Source organism: Passer domesticus, chromosome 8, assembly GCF_036417665.1.
Source record: "Passer domesticus isolate bPasDom1 chromosome 8, bPasDom1.hap1, whole genome shotgun sequence".
Lineage (NCBI taxonomy): Eukaryota > Metazoa > Chordata > Aves > Passeriformes > Passeridae > Passer > Passer domesticus.
Window position 1 is genome coordinate 44,107,571 of NC_087481.1, and position 26,382 is coordinate 44,133,952.

Genomic DNA, 26,382 nt, shown 5'->3' on the forward strand with positions numbered 1-26,382 from the left:
GTACTCAGGATCCAATACTACAGGAAAATAGATATAAGATGACAAAAGCAGCTGGCTGTCTTGACATGCTCTCTCAGCAGATTTATGAAAACGTTATGTACCTGAGGCTCCTCACAGAGTTTTCCTTCATTCAGCTTCATTCAAGATTTGGATGCTTGTTTACTTTATGGAGATAAAAATCTGAGGAATTAATTTGTATATTTAGTAAATTTTAGATTGTGCTTTCTCTGTGTTCCCTGCATGACCCTGTTATGTAACGTAACTGCAGTAAATTTATATTTACTGCATTTTCATTTTTTGCCATTCATAGCTCATAAAAAATCAAGCCACCCTGGAATATTTTATTTTATCCTTTCATGGTATTTCTTAAAATTGATGTTAATACAAGGGAGCAAGGGACTGTAAAAGGGACTGCTAAGACAGCTACCATTACGTAACAGTATGAAATTGGTCATAATGATATCTCGAAGATGTTACTGCCAAGCAAATCACCCTGAGCATGTGTTTAGACTCTGAAGCCTCACCAGTAATTTCTGAACAGTGCATTTTGCAAATGTCCATTTCAGGTTCTTAAGTAGCTTTCTGAGCTACAGTGATGCCATGGGAGAAAAGGCATACAGCACTTTTCAGTGTGTATCTCCACACTGAGAACTGAATACATACTAATTTCTTACTGGGACAATGACAGATAAGTCAGTCCTTCCTGCATGGGTTAACATGGATTAACATGACTAGCATGAAATATTAAGGTGAGATAAAGAGGAAAAAGAAAAATATGTTTTCCAGACTGATTAATCAAAGAAAGACAAAGTTGTTCTACATGGCCAGAGTATAATAGAATAAACTTCTGACATTCCACAGGAAAATCTTTGGGAAAGTCTCGAGAGTGTACTTGTGTTAAGAATATATATAAGTGATGATCGAGAAAAGTTAGAACAAGTTATTAAATGTCTTAAAGTTAGTAAACTATACTTAGACATTCCTGTTGATACCTTCCTTCATAACTAAGTGGCCTTAATTCAATTTAGCTGACTTCATTTCTAAATTAATTCAACTCATCTGAACTGAGTGAAAACTACTTTGATTCTGGATAACTCTACTTAGAGTTTCACTTAAACACTTTCAAAGTTCATTCAGATTAATTTTCCTCTGTGTCTGCATGTAGGCAAAACCTTTAAACTGATTACAAAGGGAACTGAAGAAATCATGCAGAGTGCCACTAGAAACCTATTCCCAGGATAATAATTTCAGCAGCTCAGAACTTATTACTTCTTACTGCAGTTTTGGGGCATTATTTCAATATCTACATGTTGACACCTACAAAGGAGAGAGGCTTGTGTTCTTTCAACCTTTTCAACTGCTAAGTAAAATGGAGTTTGTATCATTAGTTCTTCTTTGTAAATCAGCATGGTACACTTTCACAGCAGCACAGAAGAACCTACTAGCAAAGCTGATGACAACAGGAGAAAAAGAGTTTTAGTCCTACCAAAATTTTCCTACACTTTTTTCTTCTTCATAGTTGCATGAAGACATCACCATAGCTGTATGTGAAAGCTGTAGCCTGTTCCTTTCTGGCACTGATGATGTTTAATTTAGTGTCCTAAAGTTTTGAACCTCACTCCAGTACTTGTTCACTGAGCTGAATAAACATCTCCTCCCTGACTCTTCAGGTTATATAACAACTTCACATGACACATCTGCACATTCTGCCTACAGAAGGTATATTTCAGTTTTCATTCTCTTACACATTTCTCAGTTGCAGAAAACCTATTTCATTTTAAAAGAAGCTTATTCTCAGGTCCTAATCATTATTAAAAACTTCCGTTATCCATTGGACTGAACTATAAGGCAAAACAGATTTACTGTTGTACCACTTTCAAGGATACTGAGAAATCAGCAAATACATGGTAGCTTTTATTGACTGTACAAATGGCCTGGAAACAAAAAGCATATTGAAAGAAAATCAGCATCATCTATGTATCTTATTCTTCCTAGTGGCAATAGGAGTGTGGAAGCAACAGAATTGCCAGAGCAATTGCAGGTAGAGAAACTGGTACTAGCATAAACCTGAAAAAGTATGTTAGCATATTTCAAGGATTAGCAGATAATTACAAAAAGCAACTGGTCACCAGTTCATGCTTATAGTGTCTGAGTTATCTTACTTTGGCTGATGGTTTAAGTTTGATTTATATTAGAGTATACCTGAGTTTAATGCTAAATTTAATGCTAAATGAACAAGTGTTTTTAAATGAAAATAAATAATAGTGCCCTAGTCACTTTGTGTTTGTTTTTTTTTTTTTTTTTTTTGAAGTGCTAACAAATGGGATAAGATGTTTTCAGGAATGCACATACTGTTAGCCAAAATAAATATAGACTTCAGTGCAGTGATTTCATTTGGATTATACAAGGGTAAATCAGGACCAAATACTACAGCAGCAGGCTGAGTATTTATTGCAAAAAGTCAATTATCAATAGATTGTAACATTCACTGCTAGTTTTCAACTATGTGTAGAGTGATTTTCCACTCATTAATGAATTCCTAAGAACCAACATACTGGGAAGAACTGTAGCAAAAGGTACCCAGCATGTCTGATTCTCTTCCTTACAGAAATTCTTGTGGTTGCACTGTGGAAGAAAACTTACTGCTGAAGCTTGATGCAGCCATCTGATTGGATTTGTTATCTGACAGAATTAAAATAAACTCTAAGGGTAAAATGAACTTTAAATATACTACATACATTCTGACATATCCTCAGGTTAGACATTTATTTACTAGAGACTTTACTTTTCAGAAATTTCATGTCTGATTTTAGTGAGGATTAAAATATAGATGCCAAATCAGTGAGGTACTCTGAAAGTGCACAAAACTGAAAACCATAGTTCTTCTGAACAGCAGTTTTACAATAGTTTGGAATACATATTTAATTCTATTGTATGTGGAAATTAGAAATTTACACATTTAAATTATCAGTACCACTTAAATAGTATATTTAATATTTGGTGGCATTTCTGTAGATGACTGCTATCATCAGAAGTGCAGTGATAAAGGTTGAAGAAACGCAACATAGCTGTAAATAACCTTCCAGTTCAATGACTCTGATAATTACATGCAACTTTGCTAGACTATATTTAGTAAGAGTTTTGAATCTGTTAAGACACTTTACACAGTACTGATCAAATAGAGTTTATGAAATACAGGAGGCTTTCTGCAATAAAATGTTGCAGAAATGCAATTTTTTTCTTCAAGTGTCAAGTGCTAAGATTACTCTTTTCCTTTAAAATAGCAGCATATGCTGGTCAGTGAAGCATACACTACACAGCTGTTACATCTACTGTATGACCTGTACATATCCAATTAGCCACTGTGTTTTTTAGTTCTGGTTCATCAGAGTTCTGGTCTGAAGGGCTTTAACCTACATTTAGGAGAAGAATTGTTATCTTGTCTATCCAAATTCATAGCCTACAGCCTGTTTTGAGCTAAAACAATTGGCTAATTTATTTTTCCTCTTTTTTTCTTCTTAGCAGTAATGGAGGGTATATGAAAAAAAAAATCAGTACAAGGATTAATGGCAGAAAAACTCCAGGACTGTAGTTTGATATTGTATGAATACATATTCCCATGCACACAGAGATGATGTGGACAATTATCATTACTCCTGTCCTCAGGTTTGTACATTTGCATTCTGGGCACATTAAGAAAAAGAACTATTTCTACACAGAATAACAAACACAATATAGCTCAGTGAACACAAATACATGTGTGGTTGGATAAGACTCAAATCATTAAGATGGTTTAGATCATTAAGACTATAAGTCCTAAACCATTAAGATGTATAAAAAAAGATATATTTTTTCCTAAAAAGGAACCAGTTTCCTGTACTGACCATCTTCTGGATAAAGTCTGTTGTTGGGGAAATCCATGAGGCACACAAGGTGCATATAAGAGAGATGTACCATTACATTTCCATTTCTATATGTACTTCTCTCCCAAAGCTTCCAACTTACTAGACTCCTACCAGAGGTCAGAGACAAGTCAAAATGGAATTTTAGACTGACCCTTTGCAACTTTTATTCTATCCCTAAATTCAACACTTTTCACCAGCATTTGAAAAAACATCAGATTCAAGATTCCTACTGAAGTACTGAATATTTCTAGCTATTTTAAGTACAATTGTAACTCTTGGTTAGCATTGTTTTAAATTATGTTTTAGTTACTCATTGATGCCAAGAGAAGAAAGCAGTAAAAAGAATGGATGAAGAGTCATTTAAAGCCATTTTTTTTCTCAAATTCATTAAGGAAATCCCTTTTTATTTCATCATGAAGTTTTCCCAGAAACTAAAGAAAGCTGTGTACGAGTTTCATTCGCTAAAACAAGATTATGAAGCCAATTAACTTCACAAAGAATGACTGTCCATTTATGAAGTCAAACAATGAATATCTGTGTAGAATTCCTTTCTCTGTAAAGCAGAGCTTATGTGTTTCATTACAAACTCACCTGGCATTAATAGTAAGTTCCTTCACTGATGATTTGGAAACTCAATTAACACCTGTAAGTTCCTTCACTTTCTGGGACATTGTGGGAGCACAATAGCAATAATTTAGAATAATGAGCTAACTCTTATGTAGAACTATGAAAGTTTAAAAATGGGATTCTTATAACTCACAGTCAGGAAATAATGGTATGATCCCCATCTCTACTACATTCAGTTATAGTTCAACACATTTACACGCTTTCCTTGATATATTTGAGATATAGTATGCCAACCATACATAAATCAATAATGCATAAAGAGCTCACAGCATAAACATGAATCAGCATATCAATATTAATTTAGCTAACAAATAAATTTTTCATTGAGATGGGCTCAAGAAATACTATGCACATCTTTGTGAGATGCCTGCTGGGACAGCAGTCATGCGCTTTTCCATCCTATTTTCAAAGTGCAGCACATGACAGTCTAAAATGACAGACAAAAATGAATCATTATGGTCACAGTCAACTCCCCTAGTATCACAAGTCTTGTCAAAGTTTTTTTGTTGTTAAAAAAAGCCCAAGTAAACAACTCACTCCTCCTCCCTCACCACGAAAATCTCTCCCTCTTCCCACACACTCCAACACTAGATGTTATAGCAGGGAATGATCTCATGAGAACTGTAAACTCAGGAAATTGATTCTAGTAAGTTTACTACTTCTGAAATACCCCCCTGCCCCTTGCCTCACTCTCTTCACTTTATTTTCCCACTGCATTATTTTTAGGAGATATTTTCAAAGTTCAGAAAATAGATTAAACTCAAATACCTACAAAGCACCATAAACATGTATTATTATCTGTCCACATGCACTATCCTTCCAGAACAACTGTTACTAACCCCTTATACAGAGAAAGCAGGATTCCAGTCCTCAAAACCATGAAACATAGAAACATGGAATTGTTAAGTTTGGAAAAGGCCTCTAAAATCACCAAGTCCAACAGCACTGACATGTTCACTGCTAAACCATTTTCCCCAAATGATGTGCACATACTTTTTGAGCCCTTTTTGAATGTCTTGAACATATTTTTTGAGTCGCTTGAGTGACTTCACCACTTCCCTGGGCAGTCTGTTCCAATGCCTAACAAACCTCTTCTTAGGGAAATTTTTCCTAATGTTTAAACTAAACCTCCCCAATTGCAACTTGTGGCCATTTCTTCTTGTTCTGTCACTCGTTACCTGAGAGAAAAGACTGAGCCCCACCCAACTGCAATCTTCTTTCAGGTGTATAAACATCAGTGTTTGTGTGTGTATGCTCATGAATGACGAGAAGTTTATCACTCTTTTCACACAGTAGAAAAAACAATGGGTTTTAAAATAATTTAAAAATTCTTATAGATGAATTAATTTATATATTTTAGTGAATGCCACTTTAATACATCAACAACAACTACTGCAAGAAGATTTTTTTACTTGACAGAATTTTGTATCTATTTTTAGGGACAAGACTATGCAAAGTACTTCTGAATTCACCGTGACACAGAACACATCTCACAAGTTCTACAAAGTGGTAGCAGTCAATTAAGTAAGGAAATATTAAATCCTTCAACCCAGAAAAGAAATCTTAGAGATTTCTACTGGTATGTATTTTTTTCTGGAACTAAAGAAGAAATCAAGGGTGAACTCCTAATCCCAGCTAAACCCACAGAAACAGCACCGCCCAGTTAACTAATTTCTTCAGCAAACAGCAGGGCAACATTGGCAGAAATATTTTAACTGAAATTTCAGTTCCTGTGTCACAAAGACAGCTCTGAACCATTCCAGTCCTTCCTTGAATCAATTTCCTGCTATAGTTGTCTCTTCATAAGTCACTTTAGAAGAGGTATTCTACCTAATTGCACCCCTAGGTCTACACTGTGCATAAAACATAGAGGTAACACACCCACTTCCTGGAAAACTTGCATTCCATTGCTGACTTCCACTACATACTCAATAAGGATGTTCTGTCTGGAGATCCACACATCTATACCCATCCTTGGGAAAGTTCTACAACACAGCAATTATAGTGCCCTAACCACTACACAGAAAATCACACAAATTAATTCTTCTATGTACATGAACCCAAAAGCCACTCAAAAACCTTTGATACATAACCTCATACACTGCTGCCTTTTCCTGGAGGAAGTTCCAGCTAATATGGTCACGTTGACAATGGGAAAGGCTCTACCCTTGCGTGAGCACCTTTATACCACCTAGAGGGTTTGACTCCTCCAAAGCAGCCTCCTCACCTGTGTGGTATTGACCATTTCCTCAGATTATCACATGCAGCTGGAGATGAAAAAGTCAGGAAACAATCAAGAATTTCTAGGAAAAAAATCTACATTCAGAAAAAAAAAAATCAGTCATATCACCTCCTAATAATCAATCTATTTTAGCAAACTCTTTGTTACCACTGGTCTATTTGTGGGCCAATATAAGCCAACAAGCTAACACTGAGAGAAGAAAAAAAAAAAAAGGAAGAAAAAGAAGAAAGAAAAAGCTTTTAAATGCACTTCCACAGTTACAAAAATTATCAATTTAGAGATTGGAAATGCCTTCTCTAAAATAAGCAACAATCAATTACCTAAGCAACCTTGTAGTGAAAAAGATTTTGAGAAACAAAATGTAATTACTTATTGGATACCGATGCATGCTCTATTAAGTGGCATCAATCATTCTCTGAGAAAATAAAACAAACATTAAAAAGGAGAGTTTAGAAAAGAACAGTTGAAAATACTTAACTTACACAGGGAGTTCTATAAAAATGTTAAAAGTTTATTGTTTATAACATTAGAAAATTATGGGCATTTTATTTTATATAATGAGAAAGTTGGGAGTTAAGTCCTCAAAAGTCAATGCAGAAGTGGGACTTGCATTTGTACTCAGTATTGTACATGGTCATTATTACCTTTGTACCATCAAGTTAACATAAAATACGTTCCAACAACTGATGCTCTGCGTTATTAATTGTTATGGTGTCAATGGGGTTTTGTTATGTGGTTTATCTTAATTAGTGTACAAACTATTATTTAACAGCACAATGCACATGAAGGAGTCTAATAGTTTATAACAAGGAAACTAATCTTATAATGCCTTTTGGGAAATCCCAAAGATAACTTTTCTATAGCAAGAGCAATGGTGCTGAAAATCAAGTCTGTTTTTCACTCAGCCATTGTGGATTAGAGAGTGGCAGCATATCTCTAGATATATATTGACAGCACATACAAAATCAGCAGTATTCGTGTGTTCAGGAACAGAAGTTTGTTTCACAAGAAAGCAAATGTGAGTTCAAATAACACAATTTTATATCAAATACAAGTTGCTAATTCTCCCAGTCTCTTTGTCCTTGCGTTTATTAACTTCAAGTATTCATATTTCTCTTCACTTCTTCAGACATACAAGATTGGGCTCCAAACTGTATAGAGCATTAAGGGAGAATGACTAAATGGCTTGATGAATTTAAGTTTTGAACAAAATACATGTTTCTGAAACATTAATGAAATGTAAAAAAACACACAGAGGGTTAGTATTATTCGCAGAATTAGCTTTTTCTCTGCTAAAAGAGAAGTACCAAAGACAAAAAAAAAAACCAAAAAGGGTATGATCATGTAGTTACACATATTAAAGTTCCTTTTATGCACCCATGAAACAAGTGTAAAATTTTTCCCACTTTTAAAAAACATAATGTACGTTAATTTTTATATGTTAAAACACATGATAAACCAATACAAGAATTACAGAAACACTTCTGTATACCTAATATAATTGACATTTTTCACATATGAATTAATAATATTTGGGCACTGTTCAATTTTTCTCAATCTTTAGATCTGTAAGTGCAGGATGACTATCCAGATAATAAAAGGCTACAGAAGCATGTACAGAGAAAAGAAAAAAGAAGGTATGTTGAAAACAGAACACCAAACTACAAACATTGCAGGTGTCACGGTGGGCACAAATGTACAGATATTCTTTGTTGTTATTTGAGAAGGAGTAGTAGTAAGTGGTATCAATATAAAAATGTGATTTGAGCATACTGGAAAGAGAAAGAGAGTTGCAGTTCTTCTTGTCTGGTTTTGATTTTGAAATTAAACCCTCTAATTACCTGAATGACAGATATTTCAACTTTTTCCATAGCTAGTCCTCAGTGTATAATCTGAACCCACCTGCAAGCAAATTAATGCTTCCACAGAAAATAGTTTATATATCATATTTCTAAATGTTTTTATTTAGTTTTAATTTTATTTTAAAACAAGGGGTCCATGGCTGTAATAAGAGACATACCAACAGCTATTTTTCGATACCTCTTAGATATTATTAAGAATAAGGACGAATATTAAAATATTCTTTTTTGAATGCAGAATTAAGGTGATTATTTAGAATATTGAATAAATAGGTATTGTATGTCTGGATATATTCTAAATCACTATTAAAACCATGACAGGATTAAATTAAAGCTATATATAAAAGATCTTTTAAAAAGTAGAATAAATATAAAAGAATGAAGCAGGTAAAATATAACAAACTTTAAAATGCCTACATCACATTGAGCTATACCTTTGTGATAGTACCCACCTAATCACAGAGAAAAGAGAAACGGTCCTAGATTAGTTATTGTAAAATCAATTTATACATTTACACCCAAGCAAACTCTTTTGTAAGTTACCAGAAAAATTTTCAAATAATACCATTATCCAAGAGAGGAAGAGCAAAATGCTTTGGGCACTAAGACATAGAAAGAAAATTGAGAAAAGAGAAAAATGGGCAAAAATTTTTTCCCAAAGGGAAGGGAAGAGGACAAATTCTGATGTATAACATGATATGACTTGATCTGGATGTTTAATCTTGACATATTTGTAAAATATTTTTAAACAAAATAGGCTTTGACATAGGTATTCCAGCATTCTGCCCAGTGTTACTCTATAATATGCTATACATATAAAACTGAGAACACTAAGTTTCGTTTGCTGGTGTCCTGCTTACTTGGCATTTTTTTTCTTTATTGCATGTTTTCTGAAATTGTGAAAATTAAAGCGTGAGAAAAAAAAGAAAAATTATAATCTTGTACTAACGTGTATCGTACAACATACTCCAAGTTCATCCTATTTGAAGAGGAAAGTGCTGCAATAATCTCTAAAAAGCAATGTGTGCTGGGAAATTAGAGACCATCACAATGGAAATGATGGTGTCAACATAATTCATGCTACATTTATGATGTCTATCAACCTACTAGTTATTTCATGCTAGAAAAAAACCCAAAATTATCCTAGCAATATACTGTGACATACTGTAGGATAAAAGTATTTTGTTGACAATGTCAGATGGTATTTTCTTAATATGATGTATATGTTTATTGAATATTTCAATGTGAATATTCTCAACAGAAGACTGAAAAGTATTTGTTTTAATGTAGCATGGAATGAAAGAGGATCTGGAATGGGGAACATTTAGTCTGACAGACTGAATCAGAAAAATCAATAATACCTATTTTCTGTGCAAATTACAAGAAGTAGATTCATTTAGTATTATATTTTTCACAAATTCTATACACTATATGAATTCTGAATTTCCTGAGCTGATCTTTATGCACTGAAACACTTCTGTACACATGCATTCTGAAACTGGGAAAAGGTATCCTAAAATGGATAATCAACCTCATTATATCAGCAACAATACTTTTCCCATTCACAATTCCTCTTTGGATTTTTAATTCTGTGTTTTACCCAACTCTTATCACTTGGTGGAAATCTTTAAGATCTTTTCTCCATTCTTTGTAACTTTTACCTGTGGATTTACCATTATATATACATTACATCTATGGTCTGACAATCAAAATTTATTCTATGCAAGACAAAATCTTTTGTTACCTAGAGTGTATATCTGAGACAAGAATATTTGTAAAATTGTGTAATGTCTAAACATGGTACATGCAGGTAATCATAGGATTTTGTCAGTGCACTTTAGAATTTGTTTTTGTGGTTAGCATGTCTGGTACCAATTTAACTTTTACCATTTCTTCAATGGACAATACCTGTAATACAACCTGACAAATCCAAAGGTCAGTCTGGCTCAGGGCATAGAAGAAATAAACAGAATTGAAAAGTTGACTAGAATGCATGGAGAATATAATGAAGAACTCAGAAGTCAGGGATTACATGTGAAATACACATTACTGAAATTTTAAAACCTCATTTCCAATTCATTTGTGTGTCAGGAGAATAATTAAGATAGGAATAGACTTCTCATTTGACAAGCATTTTCAATGAAGCTGAAAGTATAAATTATGTTAAGAAAATACTTTCTTCAAAGTTGAAGCACAAATACCAAATTCACAGTCCACCACAAGCTGCACATTTCGTTGCCATGGCACAGGAAGTTTAAAGGTTCATTCTATGCTGAAGGAACTTTCCTGAGTCAGAGGGTGGGTTAACTGTACAAGTGATTATCTTTGCACACTGGAGGTATTTTGCAGAATTAGGTGGGAACAGAGATCAGGTTCCAAGTAGGCTTCAGGTCTGGTACCAAACAAGAACCAGACACTGGATTTGTACTGAAAGGCACTAAAATTTCACCAGTTGTTCTCACATTGTCTGAGTTCAAATGTTACAGCAGCCTGGTTGCTGTGTGACCATCACTTCATTATCATGATGTCCTCAGACCATATGGGACAGAGTGTGCCTCAGGAGCATTCCTGTGACAGGATCTCAGTCGGGAGCATCCCATTAAATCTTCTCAAACAGAGAGAAAAAACACCCAGTGTGTCAAAATACTATAACAAAAATTCAGAATATATATTTGAGCTTGTTTTCCCCACCCAGTAAAGTCCAGTCAGGCAGCAAAAGTCCCCCTACAAACAGCAAAAATGGGATCTAAGAGAAGGCATTTGGGTCTAAGTCCCACCACACAAAACTTCCGATCTTCAACACCAATAAATGATTCTTTCCAAACTTGCAGGTGGCTACAGAGTCAGAAGTAGATTTAAAGATAAAAATTTGCGTATCAAGCTGAGATAATATTTTAATTTAGGGTATCTGAAAATGCTGCAAGTTGGTCTACAAACATATTTGAACCATAAGTGGATACAGATATATTTTAACAGCTATCTCCTAAACTTCTCTCAATGGTAAACCTCTTTCAGTGTCTTTTAAATGATTTAATTTTCAAAGTATATTATTTTAAAACTGTTTCTTACTTATTTATTTAAATTTTGATATTTCTTAACCTTTTTAGGGCGTTCTATACCATAATAACCAGATCAGGCTAATTGATGTACAGAAAACCACTGCCTAAATATGTATCAATTTCCTACCATTGTCAGGGAATATCACTATGAATAGCTACAAAAGCTATGTTATTTACAAGAAAGCTTGAGCTCACCTATACCAGTTTTTTCCCCTCTACTGCCCACACTTTGCTTTGTGAGGATTCACTTTTTAAATTGATTAGTGAAATTTCTTAACAAGAGAAAACATAAATAATTGTTTTGCTTAGTGAGCAGATGATTTACAATATGATAAATTTGAAGAGGGCTACACTTTCTAGCACAAAAACATATGATTATTTTCTTTTAGTAAGCTTCTTAAGCAAATTTTCACATTTTTATTAGAAGTTAATTAAATTTGTGATTACTGCATCTACTCGGTGATTTTAATTAAATGCTTTTTCTTCTTCATTATTAATCCTATGCTAAATAGAGGAAGACTGTAAGAGTAATCTCAGCATCTAAGATGAAGTTCTAAAGGTCAGATATAATAAAAGAAGCAATTCTGACCTTATAACAAATTCTCTATTTTCCTAAACTTTGCACAGCACAATCAAGTAGGTTTACCTCCAATGAGCAAATATAGAAATAATTTTGCTAGTGGATGATGATAAAAAATCCCATTTTCTGTTATCAGTTACAATTCTACATATCATTCCCTTCAACAGTGAAGAAATGTAACCAATTTCAGAATGAATTAAGGGAGTGGTTAGCTTAAAACTTTCAGAGAGCAGTGAATTAAAATTTCTTTCTTTTCAGGACAAAGTTAAAGGAATATATCCAGTTTGCTTATTCCCCTAGCACATTTAAAGCCTGAGTACACCTTCATGTTAAAACCTAAAACCGTGTAACAAACATTTAGCTGAGTCTATAATCTCCTGTATCATCCTCTTACAATCTTTCCAAATTCATATAAAGGTGATATCTGGAGGTCCACCTAATAAGGACACTTCCATCAGAATATATATTACATATACATAAAATGGCTTTGCACGGGAATGAGCTCACTTTCTCCTGGCTTCCTTGTACCATGAGTAGAATTTCTCTTCTCTGTATTGTGTAAAGTCAGGTAGATTCACAGTATACAAGGAAAGATTTTACTGAGATCATTATGGTGACATTCTGACAACATTTTAGGAAGGGGCTTCAAATAACTGGTCTAACTTACTCTAAATATTTGACAGTATTTGATAGAAGAGATGAGAAATTTGCAATTATGGTAGGATTTTTGTATGAGAGACACTAGTGCTTGACCATTCAACGATAAAGAGACTAATTTACTAAAAAGGTTGGTATTCAGTTTTTAAATATTCGTGGAGCTAATAAAGAAAACTTTCCAATTCCTGTATTCCCATATATATTTCTATATCAATAATACTATTCCATACAATTCAGAGTGTTCCAGGATTTCCTCTTGAACAAATCTTGTGTCTTTTAGATCTTTGACATTTAGTTTTCACCTTATGGATGACAAACTCATTGCTTTTCAGAGACACCTTTCTTTTTCCTATAGACAGACATGTTAAAAGTGTTAAGAGGAAAAAAATTAACTCCATTAAAAGAAACAAATTTAACCTATTCTTCCATTTTTAAGATGACTCCTTTTAGCAGAAGATCATGGGAGCACAAAGTACCATATAACTGATTGCACAGTCCATACAGATTAAAATGCAACAAACTTCAATCAAAATTTTTCAAGTTCAATAAACCAGTAATATTGTTCAGAGAAGCATAATTTTGTCATAGTAAATAATTCAAGAAATAAGCCTATTAAAGTGAGATTCAGTTGAAGAATAACTAAAATTCAACGCTAATACTTAAATTCAATAACATGCTCAGCCAAATACAAAATTCCATTTCCTGCTAGATCAAAATTTAATTGTTACACTTCATTATTTGATAATAACAGTGTATTCTATTAAAAGGCTTATTTACTATTTTCTTCAGCTACTACTCAAAAATCCAGCAAAACCCTCTCCCTCAGCATGAAGTCCAAAAGACAGTGCAGTATTATTTATGAAAGTAAATGTAATTTCCCTAAAAAAAAAAAGCATCTCTGCAATGTAAAACCCTGTGAGAGTGCCTCACTAAAACAAGTATTTCCAAATTAATTTGAAGAGATTGTTTACACATAAAAAAGTCTGCACAACTGGACTCAGAGATAGAAAGAACAAGACATTCACTCATCTCTATTCACATCCTGCATTCTGCCTGATTCTATTAATGGAATATTCATTAGCATAACAAAATATGCTACACCCAATACACCAGTTTAAGCCCACTTACACGCTGAAATTATTAATAAGTTTACAGTGCTAACAACACATAAAATATTAATTTTACAAATCAGTATTCTGCCTAAAGGTGCTGCTGAAAACGCTAAATAAATAAAATAGACAACTTATATTCATAATCATACTGACTTACCCTGGTAGAAGAATTCACCAAAGAACCATCCAGATTGCCAGTGTTGCACTTAAAATTCAAGTACACATCAGGATTGTGATTTGCTTCCCATCTTCCCAAATCAGGAGTCACTGACTTGTCTGAGTTTGCAGATGTTTTCTGGTAGGCAGTGCAAGTCATTCCTGTGAAACTGGATGGCTTGATCATGAAGGCTTCCAGAGCAATATTACGAGATACCTGTGAAAATATTGAAAATAGTTGTCACAAACTCATAAACCATGCTTGCAACTGTGTGTGCAATGCATGTTTATTGCATTCACTCAATAAAGGATTGTGCATGTATGCACACATACACACAGACATATGTGTATTTTTATATATTGTCTTGGGGTGAGAATGAAAATAGAACTTATTTAAAAATATGATACAGGGTTCTACAACAGCATAGTGGGTTTGCTTCCATCGTTACTTCTGAGATATATGTATATACATACATATAGATCTGTTTCTATAGTTACACTAGTTCTTATTATATCAGTTTTGCAATTCCATCATTATTGAATTTAATGGAATCTGGAATTAAAGCAATAGAGTTATAAAGTGAACTAGCAATACCAGGCTTAAGAACTACTTAAAAAATGAATAAGGATGTGCTTTGTACCTAAGAAATTAAACAGGAACCTTCTTAGCTACTTAGTGGCTGAGTCTTTTCACGCATCTTGTTCCATGAGATCATTGAGCATGACTGAATGGTTCAAGGCAGCACCATGTTACAGGTGTATCTGTGACCCACCCTTCAGCAAAGTGAAGTGTAAGGAGATGGAGACTGCAGCAGAGTGCAGAGATGCACCTCTACCCTAAAACTAGCATTTTCATTTCATCACAGGCCTGTGCATGGGACAAACAGCTTGTGTTATAACAGGTGGACTACCTTAGACTGGTGCCACACTGATAGGACTACATGGTTTCTGCTTCCAGGCACAGATTGTTTCCTGACCTGTGGACCTGGCAGCACTGAATTAATGGCTAGACTCAATGATCTTAAAGGTCTTTGACCACCTAAATGATTCTATGATTCAGTGTTTTATGGCTGACATAGTTTATAGAGTTTCTTTTTTTTTTTTTTCTTTGTAATTGTACTAGAAACTATTGGCTACCTAAGCTGTGGGTGTTTTATTTGCTGTTTTCTAAAATAAAGAAAGCAGATGCAATTTCTGTGAGACAGTTTCCTGGCTGGCCTCCCAAAGGAACAGACATGTTTGGTATTGCATAAGATGACACCAGAAATACTCCACAGCTTTTGTTTATTTACAAATTGCACTCAACAGTAAACTACTTCTCCTACAGAAAACCATGAGAAGCTAAAAGATAAAGCAAGGCAAAACAGTCAGTGACATATATAGAAGTCTGAGTACATAGAATTACTCTTTTCAGTAATGTCAACATCTTCCTAAAGCAGTGACAGGGAAAAAACTCAACCTTTGTCACTTGACATTTAAAAGAAAGGCAAGTATAAAACAACAGAGCCCTCCTAGCTGTCACATTGCAAAATACTTCTAAAAGTTACATTATTGTCACTACATATTTAATAGAAATAGTTTCAGCAAATTTGATTCTTTTATGTAAATGAGAATGAAACAAAAAACTTTCTTTAAGAAACAGTCCAATATATTTTTGTCTCTGTTTGAAAGCCGCTTTTCTAAAAGCACAAACAAAGGCTATTATGCTATTTGGTTTCCTCAATAATTCACTTCAGTCTATTTTTTTTTTGTTCCTTTTATTTTTATACATTTTTCCTGTGATTGACTCTGTAACTGAACTCACATTTAAACAGTGTTTTTGTGTAAATGCAGTGGACAATTGAGAAAAGAATAAAGATTTTTTTAAAGTAAGCAAGTAAGCAAACTAACTCAAAGAATGATAAGGCTTTAAAGTGTTTATCTAAATTTCTAAAAGTATAACTTTCATGTTTCTGATTTAGATGTTGAAGCTGACAAGAAGACAATGTCTTAGTCTCCAAATTAGAACCTTTCAGTATCCAAGTGATACACTTGTGTAGATGGAGGACAATGAGTAAAAAATTATTTCTAATAATTAGGTACAGTTCGCTTCTAAAAAAATTAAAACTATCCCTGAATTGATAATTTTTAGGACATGATAGGCCTTTGTTGATAATCTTCTAAATATTTTAATCAAAAATTGTCCAGAAATTCTGGGTAAGTTTTATTAAAATCTTCCAACTACAAAGGATCTTGTTGTCTTTTATGCTCTGACATGTTGCTGTCACTCACTCAACTTGGACCTTTCAAAATAAGACCATATACTATAGTGGCTTTAAAAATAGAAACTGAAAGAATACAAAGAACATTAGAAAGATACTGTTGTCAACACTATATGGTCACAATAAATACAACTGATCAAAGAAAAAAGAATTTCAATACCATTGGTCATATTTAAAAAATATTTTGGTCTTGCAAATAGAATTCAAGAGAAAAAGTCTTACAAAACTATTTTTAATTTTTTGAAATACCTTTGATATAACTTGAATCTTGCTGGTCAGTATTTGACTTGCAATCTGTTCCACACATCGTACAATCCTGGTGCAGGCTTTGTCTTCTTTTTGAGCCATCCACAACACGTGGTCATCCACCAACATTATATTGCTGGCAATCTCAATAAGAGCATCCCCAATCTGGAAGAGGAAAAAAAACCAAAAACCAAAAGGTATTGTCTGTGAAACTCAAGAAGTAAGAAAAGAACAAGTAAGAGTACAAATGAAGGCGGGCACCTTATTTCTCTTGGTAACCATGATTGAAAGACAGTTTTGATTTTATAAAAAATTTAAATGGACTGAAAAAGAAAACACAAGAAAGGAGAAGTGTAACTCACATCAAGGAAAAGCTTTTTAATTCTCAACTTTAAAGCTTATCTTCTAGATAAACCAGACAAATTGAGTCATCTCATCTCAATAAACAGAATTCCAGAATTATCACCCTCTTTCTTAAACTAATTAAAATTGTCCATGGCTTTCTAAAGAACTTCTTCATGTTCAATCAAAGGACCTTGAGGGGGAGGCTTGTGGGGAAGGAAAAAAAAAGGAGAGGGAAAATATATTTGAAAGACATCTTTATTACAGATATAGGGGAGTAAATTTGAGATACAGCTCAGGTGCTGATATAAACTTAGATCATCTCATGAGCCATAGCTTTGGTAGTTTTAATTCACAGTTATGCCTAATCCAAAACAACAGATCCTTGTTTTCCCAGGTGACATTTTACAGATTTTGGTAACTGTGTCTTTGAAATTTTATTAGTAGTTACATTTAGAAAAAATAAGTATCATGGTGAATATTTTCTGTCATTATTTCAAGCTGGAATAAAAATGTTTGCTTTTTAAAATTCAAAAACTTAATTTGAGTAAAATTTCAAAATTAACATGACCACATTACCAATATTTTTGAAGGCAAAGATATGGAAAAGATCTACCCATTTGTAACAGGTAAACCTGAATAAAACTGTATATAGAAGAAGAAAACAACTGAGAAATATTGCTAAAGAAAAGTTCAAGAAGCCAAAAAGTCACACAAATAGCAACAGAAAAATAAGACAAATACACAGATGATTCAATGAAAAGGAAAATGGAAAATCAGCAATGGTGAAAGAGATTTAAAAGATGGCTGAGGTTATGAAGTTAGTTCTGCATTTTCAATAAAAACAAGATAAATTTCCCATGCACTGCAAGGGAAACAAATAATGAGACTACATGTGAAATTTTATGTGACTGTTCTTGAAATATTTAATCTATTTTTGAGAACATAATTACTAGATAATTCTAGATGGCTTTTGACAATGTGACAGAGTTATTGATAAAATGAATAATAATGAATCACATTAAGAGTCTGGAGTGATTTATGAGAAACTATAAAAGCAAACACCAATCAGCTAGGCAGTAACTTACTGAGGGCAGAACAATAGTCTATAAATATACAAAAGGAGAGAAATAAGAAAAGGAAGTAACTTATACTATAATTAAATGCATTAATGAAGAGTAAAGTCATGTCATTGAAAATACAAAAATTTGGGCTATCATGCATGTTCCTGACAAAAATTGTAGCATGTTGCAAATACGTCCCTTGTGCAGCTGTTGAACCTCTCTTGTTTGAGAGGCAATCCACCAGATGGGACCTTTACCTTGTATAAAAATTAACAATCCCATGTGGAATGGGATGCACATCTCAGAAAAGAGGCACAGAAACTGTACTAGTTTAGCAAGAATGTTTTTGAAAATATTCTGAAAAATTGCATTTAAATTGATTTCTAATGGATTTATGTAATTCTAGTTTCAGCTTCTAGTCAATTCCCAGCCAAGCACTTTGTATGAAATAAAGTTCAGTCTTATTTATAATTACAAGTGCAGTGAAGCTATTGATACTTAAATTCCATAGGTGCTTTTGTACCTTGTATGTGAGAGCTAAGAAATGGGTGACATTTGACAGCTCAATGGATGAGGACTCTATCTAGAAAACTTGAGAGAATGATAAAGGAAAAGAGAGAAAAATTAGGAGAAATGTTATAAATTAAGAAAATAAAGGATTACTAAATCAGAGGTGTAGATGTAAGTGATGGAGATAGAGACGTTTTGATACAAAAAAAGAGCAGAAATTAAAACCTATTTGAAAGGTGGAAGAAGTCAATTAAAAGATTAGAGATGGTGCTCAGCTTTAATGGAAAATACATCAGCTGCTAGAAAAACAAAGAGACTTTATGGCAAATCCAGCTGTTTCTTTTGAATGTCAAATTTTTGTTTTGTCAGAAAGCAGTAAGATCTTATCAGGATTCTGAGCTGAAATAAAGTTGCAGCTTTGAAACATGATTCTTGGAGAGCACTTAATAATATACTTTAGATCTAGTGAATTATGGTGAAATTGAAGTTAGAGACTTTCTCAAATTGGCACTAAAATGTTAACTGTTACAATTCCCAGAGCCAGAATGGAATGAACATTGCCAAACCAAAAGAAAACATAACATGGTCAAAAATTACAGTTTATAAAATCTTTATGCAAGCAGTTACTCTGAAAATTAACAGGAACAAAAAAATATGATGAACATTTATGTTCTCTGTAAAAACCTATTTTTCCCATAGGGTTTGCATAATTCTGATTAGATTTTCCTGCAAAAATGGCATACATAATGCTGAAAGTTTCTGTACGAAGTTGCACATAAAGACATATTATCTTTTCTTTACAAGAAGTGATGCCTCCTTGCAAAATTCAGTGAAAACCTTCTGAAAAAATAGCAAAAACAAAAGAAGCATGTGTAGCCCCAGTGGCCAGCCAGAGTCCATTCTAACACATTAGACGTGATAGAAAATAAACTTAAAAAGAAATTTAATTAAGTGGCTCATTAAAAACAGGTTTTATTCCTAAGCAGCAATGCCCTTGTCATCAGTGAAGAAGACTTAGTTTCCTTTTTGGCACAAAGGGACACATCACAGTTTATGCAGAACATTTGCAATCAGCAATCAGTTTTAGGAGCTACTCTTCACTGTGTGCCCGCATACATTAAGAGCAGGGCCATATGAAAAGACTTTTAAGTGATACTTTTTTTCAGCATAGAGAAGATATCTTACATCTTCAACTTCATCCACGAAGACAATTAACTTTTCCATTATATAAGCCAAATATATTACATCCATTTTATCCGCAAAGAGGGAAGCACCTCTTGTGTAGGCTGTCAGCTGGCGGGAAAACTCCAGCACGGTTGTCAAATTGATGTGCATCTGAAAATACATTAGAATTGTTAGGCATAATAAATCAGCTAGCTTCATTCTCTTTAAAAACTGGAGATCACATCCATTGGTATAATGCCTGCCATAATTTCACATGGATTTATGTGCATCAGTATGCCGTGGATATACATTTCAGGAGAATATTCAGGCATATGAATGCATTTTCAGCCTTAGGTCTTAGATTTCATTGCAGTTATCTGAAGACACCACCACAACAGACCAACAAATTTTGAAGATTTTTTTTTACTTTTTCTAGACTGTAACTATATGGCCTCATAAAATATACCAAGCTACTTACCTTGCCTTGCCTCTATCTCTAGACCTTCATGAAAACAACAGTGTCAATAAGGGTTCCTATACTCAGTGGCACATGGTGGGAGAACAAGAGAAGTTCAGACTGGCTGTGAAGAAAATCTTTCCTGTTGTAAGAGTAGTCAGGCATCTGAACAGGTTAACCCCAAGAAATTGTGCAACCTCCATCCTCAGAGATTATAAAATCCTGAGTGTCTAAAGCCATGAGAAACCCAATCTCACCTCCTTGCTTACAGGAGAATAGATTGGATTTTAGACATACTCCTATTATTTTATTAGCCTGTAATTGCAATGGCTCTCTTAATATATTAATTACTCTTATTTATGAACCCATTTGAAAACAAACTTTTTTGTGGTCTTACTTAGCATTACTTATATTACCAGGGAAGAAATGGTCAAGGAAACTGGAAGTTGTAAAATCAGTATGGCAGTTACATATCTGGGTCATCCTCCACAGTGTTTCCTGTTACGTTCTTTTTTTCTCATTAATTTCTATCCATCTACTTTTTCATCTCATTCTTTTACTTATCCATAAGAAAAAATTTAAATACTGCTTTTTTTTAAGACATCAAAAAGGCATTCTAAAGAGGAAAGGCACTTCAGCTGATGAACCTCTGATATGGGACCCCACAAGAAATTTACATGTTTCTGGAAAACCATATAAGGGGAAGGAAAGTCAAGCACTGATCACCCTGCCAGCATTACTAATAATCATCTAGACTCTAAGCACCTAATGGAAAAAAGTACTAAGGTAAAAGTAATGCTGTGCACTTATTCCTATTACAACTTCCAATTACCAAAGAAACAAATGGTTGTCTTTCAAGTAAAGCATTTTGTTAGAAGTCCATCTATCCCAAACTTGTGGCTGAACTGACATTTCTTGAAAGCTATTTAACAAGATGAGCTCTAGAGAAGGGGAGCCTTGGATTCCAAAATATTACCTGACTAAAAGCATGAAGAACTTGGGTTATTTCTTGTGAGTAAGGACATTCAGAGTAGTTTTCTTCATCCCAGCGTCCAGTTCGGTTACATTTACGCCACGCCTTTGCCTCTTCTGCACCATTGTGAAATGTGACAGAGTTAAAAGAATACTGGAGACAGGGCTGGTAAGCAGTTATCCCAGCCAAAGTTTTGGGCCACCTAGAAACACCATGGTAGTAAACATTAAAATGCAAAAGGCAACTTAAAATATAGATATGTATAACAATAAATAACCATATACAGAAACACAAAGTGATATATGAGAGAAAAAGGCTATTTTAGGTTTTACTTCATAATGTTTCATAATGAATTACTTTGTTCCCTTGGAAAATGTTAGAATTATACAGGTTCAAATCTGGCTGGTCACACATTCATTCTGCATTAATTCCAGGAAGGTGTTTAGTGTTAAGGGAAAAGATACGGTTGGGGTTTTTACCACATTAATGTCTGCAGAATGCAAAAAGCAGAGTGGTAAATCCATGAAGAAAAAAAACCAACAAAAACAAAACAAAACAAACAAAAAAACCCCCAAAACAAAACAAAAAACAAAAAAAACCCCAAAAAACAACCCCCAAAAAACCCCCCAAACAACAACAACTAAAAACAACCCACCAAAACAAACAAACAAAAACCCCCCCCAAAAAAATCCCAAATGTTATTACTAAATGCTCTTAAAACTAAGGGCTCAAAATGTCCTGACAATCTCTGTTTTGCATTTTGACCTACCACTAAAAAGCCTTGAAAAAACAAAAATTCCTGAATGTCTCAGAAAACAGTGTACAAGATTTCAGCAGAGATCATGTGTCACGAAGGAGGAAGGAACTAGCCCTCAAAAATTAGCTATTTAGGTATATATGATGTATGAAGTATGATTCCAAAACAGTCCTTGAAAACAAACTAAATCAAGAGCAGCCAGAATTCTTCTATTGAGCTGATTAGTCTGTTATAAAACACACTTTCTGTGTAAAGAAAGTGGTTTTCTGCTGCATTCTCTAGAATAGCACAACTGAATCTACCTCTGTAGACACCAAATCTATTGTCATTTACAGCCTAGTGTGGACATAGCAGGATCAGGTAATTGGTAGAAATCTAAGAAAGCCATAAGCATATCCTCAGCAAGTCAGCAGATGTGGGAAGGATATGGTTCTTTAATTGCACTGATGTAATGAATGAACCAGATAAATCACAAAAATATTCTGCCTTTCAATGGAATTACAGCTTTGCAATCAACCTTTCTTGAAACAAAAGTATTAGCTCTTCCAGTTATACAATGCATGTTCAATTGTACATTGTTACATAATATACTGAAAGGGTTTAGGCTACAAAAGTTTTCTTCATTTCAAAGAAAAGTTAAGAAGAAAAATACTTTTAATTTTTTCATAGCTGTCGCTGAAAAAAATTCAATGTGCGGTGTGAAAACAGGTGATAAAAAAATGAATCATGAAAGAAGATTTCCCAAAAAAATCAAAATACGTAAAGTAGTATATAGAGCATATAGTAGCATGGAGGACTTTTGCCTCTGGGATGAAATATTATTTTTATTAAAACCTTTGCACTTTTATTGGCAACTCACTTCAAAAGTAAAACTAAAGAGATAATTCTGAGCCTAGCATTGTCACAGTGAGCAGAATCTGGCCTTCATGACTAGGAATGAGAGCATGTAAGCTTATTCTAAAAGGCACATTATCATTTGCCTTTCAGAATAAGCTTACAGCATTCTAGAAAGCAACAACCAAAAAAAGCTAAAATATGGCCATGATAGAGAAAACCTCTTAGCAGAAAAAGCCAGTTCATTCTGACTCTCAGTGCCTAATTCTTGCTGCAGTTACACAATTATAAATACCACCTAGGATGGACCACTGAAATAGCCACACTCCCCTGACACTTTTTTTCCTTTCTTTTGCCCAATAAAAGAACAGTTCTTTCTAGTTTTGCCTTTGTGGTTCAATTCTTTCTACTTCCAAACTTGTTATGTTACCAAAACTTCAAAGACCTTTGTAAGAAAACTTGCTAGTGTGATAGCTCCATCTCTGAGGATAAACCTTTGAACAATTTCAAGCACTAATGCTGAGTTGGAGCCTCATAAATTCTCTACGATTTAAAATTCATTCTCTCAAATGCCAAAAGAACCTATGGACTCAGCATCCTTTTGATGTACATTTAAAAAATAAATTTATATGGATTTCTAGGAAGATGATCAATAGGTTGAGAAATGTCCACTCTTGTTCTTTTGATTTATATAAAATGACAAAAATGCCCCTGGTGTTAGTTTGTGCAGCACAAAGATTTATATATATTTATTTATGGAGAAAAAGATGTCATTTTAAAGCAAGAACATGAAATTCATAGAGTTTCCATCTAAAAGATACAGTATGAGTTTTCTGATAGGAAGTATATATTTTTTAAAGATCTAATGAAAACCTATTTCAGCATATCTACTATGAAAAAACACAATTCCAGTTATTGTGATGACAAAAAAATCTATAGCTATGATTGTCAAAGGTCTCTAATGAAATTTAATCCATATATATGCATTGCCTCAGCAATTCTGCCTCAGTGAAAGAGGCAAACTCACTGGTACTGAGGTTAACACATAATAAAATAACTTTGTAGTAAAGAGAAAAGAGATTATTTGAGTAGGTTTTTATTTCCACTTCTTTCTAATTCAATCCTTTACAAGAAATAGTGCAAAAAGCCTTTGGGCTTTTAAGTTTCAGAGGTAACCTAAAAATAAATAGAGGTTTTCAGGTCAGAAATATTCACAGAAAGTTCTGCTATTTAAGAAAGGCTTCTTTCTTCATCTACTTTCCTTTCATTAACTATTCAAGCTGAATTATCATTATAATTCATTTGGTAACAAATTACTGTCTTGATTTCTCAATGGGATTGCCATCATACATTGTCAAGCAGGTTTTGTTTAAGAGCTTTGTACATATCATTGGTGTATTTTAGAGCTGACTGAAAACAATACCAAATTCCACAGGAATCTTTTCTTCTGATTAAAATAATTACAATTTTAAAAAGCCCCACCAGCATATGTAGTGATGGAACAAAGTAATGATGGAGCAAAATCTACATCTAGTCTACAAAATTTTGCAGACTCCTTAGATTCAGATACCAGGACAGGTGCATTTCGTAAGCATGTGATATATTGATAGAACTTTGTGTCCTTAAGCTCATCTCATACAATATATTTGTTTTACCAATAGTTTTACTTTCTATTTTGATCCTCTTCAGTGAAATATTTTACTAACAGTCTCCTGTAATTTGTTACCTCTAATCTCAGCTGAACAAAGCCATCAGAACCAGAACATATTTTAAAAAGTAAAGCACTGAAGATTTAATCTTCTAATGCTTTAATGCAGTGTTATCATCTTCTACAAAGCCCAAAAAATTTTTTGAACCTTCTCCAATTTATCTAATGTCTTAAAAATTTTCTTAATTTCTAAGAAAAAATTTCTTAAAAATAATGCATACTGAGGAATCAGATTTCCTGACTTTCACAAGCCATTACTTCTCTTGAAGCACTAGGTCCCATTTTCTACCAAAATCATACAGTGCTCCTCCTTCCTACCATATTACATAAAAAAGATAACTAAAATAAGTGATCTGACAGATCTAAATCAGTAACTGACACTGAAGTGTCATGAATATGATCTGTACCTCCATTAACACATGAAACACACTCCAAACCCAGAAAGTCATACCTGAAATCTCCCTTGTTGTTAATAATTCTTTCTGCAGGGCAGTAGGGAGCAGCTGTTTCAAGTACCACAATTTCTACTTGTTTAGTGCTATTTCCATAGGAGTTCTTGACTAGACATTCCCAATCTCCAGTTGCATCAATGTCAATACTGGATAGGATAAGTTCACTAAAAAAATAAAAGATTCATCATTTTATACACTTAATTATATAGATATCAAACCATTGGTTTTCTGACATTAATGTATTTTTTAATGAAAATATCACAATGGGGTTTGGTCTATGATATCAGAGGGACAGACAGTACAGAAGTGGCAGTAAGCTCTTGGCAGCACCAATTTGTATTGCCTACTCGTTTGTAGGTTGTAACAGGATATAAGACAAATCACAAATCATCACAAAAGAATATAAACTACTTATCAAAGCCCACTCTGCTTTCCCCAGGTATTACAGAATATTTGGTTTGTTGTCTAACCAAGCACTTACAAGTCAGAAAGGCATTTCAAGAGGACCACACAACCAACCCACAGAGAACGGGTTTGCCTTCAGCTGTGATTACAGCTCCTGTGGCATTTCAGCATGAGAATCTGGCACTCTGCTATCAGGGGTAGAATATTATTGAATTACTCCAACTCTACAGATGTCACAGACCAAAAATAATGCTAACTACTACATTTTAAGAAGGTAACATATTATATCACATTGTATCTTAAATCTGCCATGGGGCTAGAAATAAATTTTGCTACAGTTTTAAACAAATTACAGCTTTTGAAAGTGGTTGGGAGAGGAAAAGAAGTAGCATTTATCTGAAATATTTACTTTGCTTTAGAGAAATGGCTTGTCTTTGAATATGCCTTGTGGTTTAGACAATTAGAAATTACGTGGGAAGAAACGCATTAGGGTGAGAGAGAATGTACATTATGACAACTGAAGGACTGAATTAACAGTTAATAAATTTATTTGGGACTGTTATCTAGGCCCTCGGAAAACAGGTAAACCACAGTAAATAGGTTTTGATTTAAGATAGTTGTTTCAGATGTTGGATATTTCCCCACACATTCAGTGAAATTTATTATTACATAGTAACCTTAAAAATATTACATTATTCATATTTATGATGGCTTTGAACTCCAAGTGCCTTGTAACCCCCTATTTCATTTTTACAATGAATTCTAACATCGTTTTATAGCAAAAAATATAGAAAAAGCATTACTAGCTGTTCTCAGAGAGTAGCTCAGTATTTTAATGTCAAAAGAAGCAATTGTTCTCTTAAGAAGTCTCAGGTGAATAGCCCAGTAACAGCAGCCTCTCAGCTAATTCTCAATACAGCTTTTTGCTTTCAGGTAGAAGTACTTCAATGAAATTAGCCAGTTTAACAATGTTTTAATTAAATATTATATTTCATATGTCACAACAATCTCA

At 33.7% G+C, this 26,382-nt stretch overlaps 1 protein-coding gene across 3 annotated transcripts in view; it reads right to left on the bottom strand.

Annotated features, from left to right (window-relative positions):
- Positions 1–26,382, bottom strand: part of LOC135306654 (adhesion G protein-coupled receptor A3-like) — a 254,345-nt gene that overhangs the window by 96,884 nt on the left and 131,079 nt on the right. For all 3 annotated transcript variants that reach the window (XM_064430966.1, XM_064430967.1, XM_064430968.1), the window contains exons 8-12: positions 24,965–25,129; positions 21,218–21,416; positions 19,806–19,955; positions 16,708–16,869; positions 14,199–14,414 (exon numbers count right to left, since the gene is read on the bottom strand). In XM_064430966.1, coding sequence (XP_064287036.1) covers positions 14,199–14,414; positions 16,708–16,869; positions 19,806–19,955; positions 21,218–21,416; positions 24,965–25,129 — 892 coding nt within the window. The remainder of the gene's footprint in view (positions 1–14,198; positions 14,415–16,707; positions 16,870–19,805; positions 19,956–21,217; positions 21,417–24,964; positions 25,130–26,382) is intronic.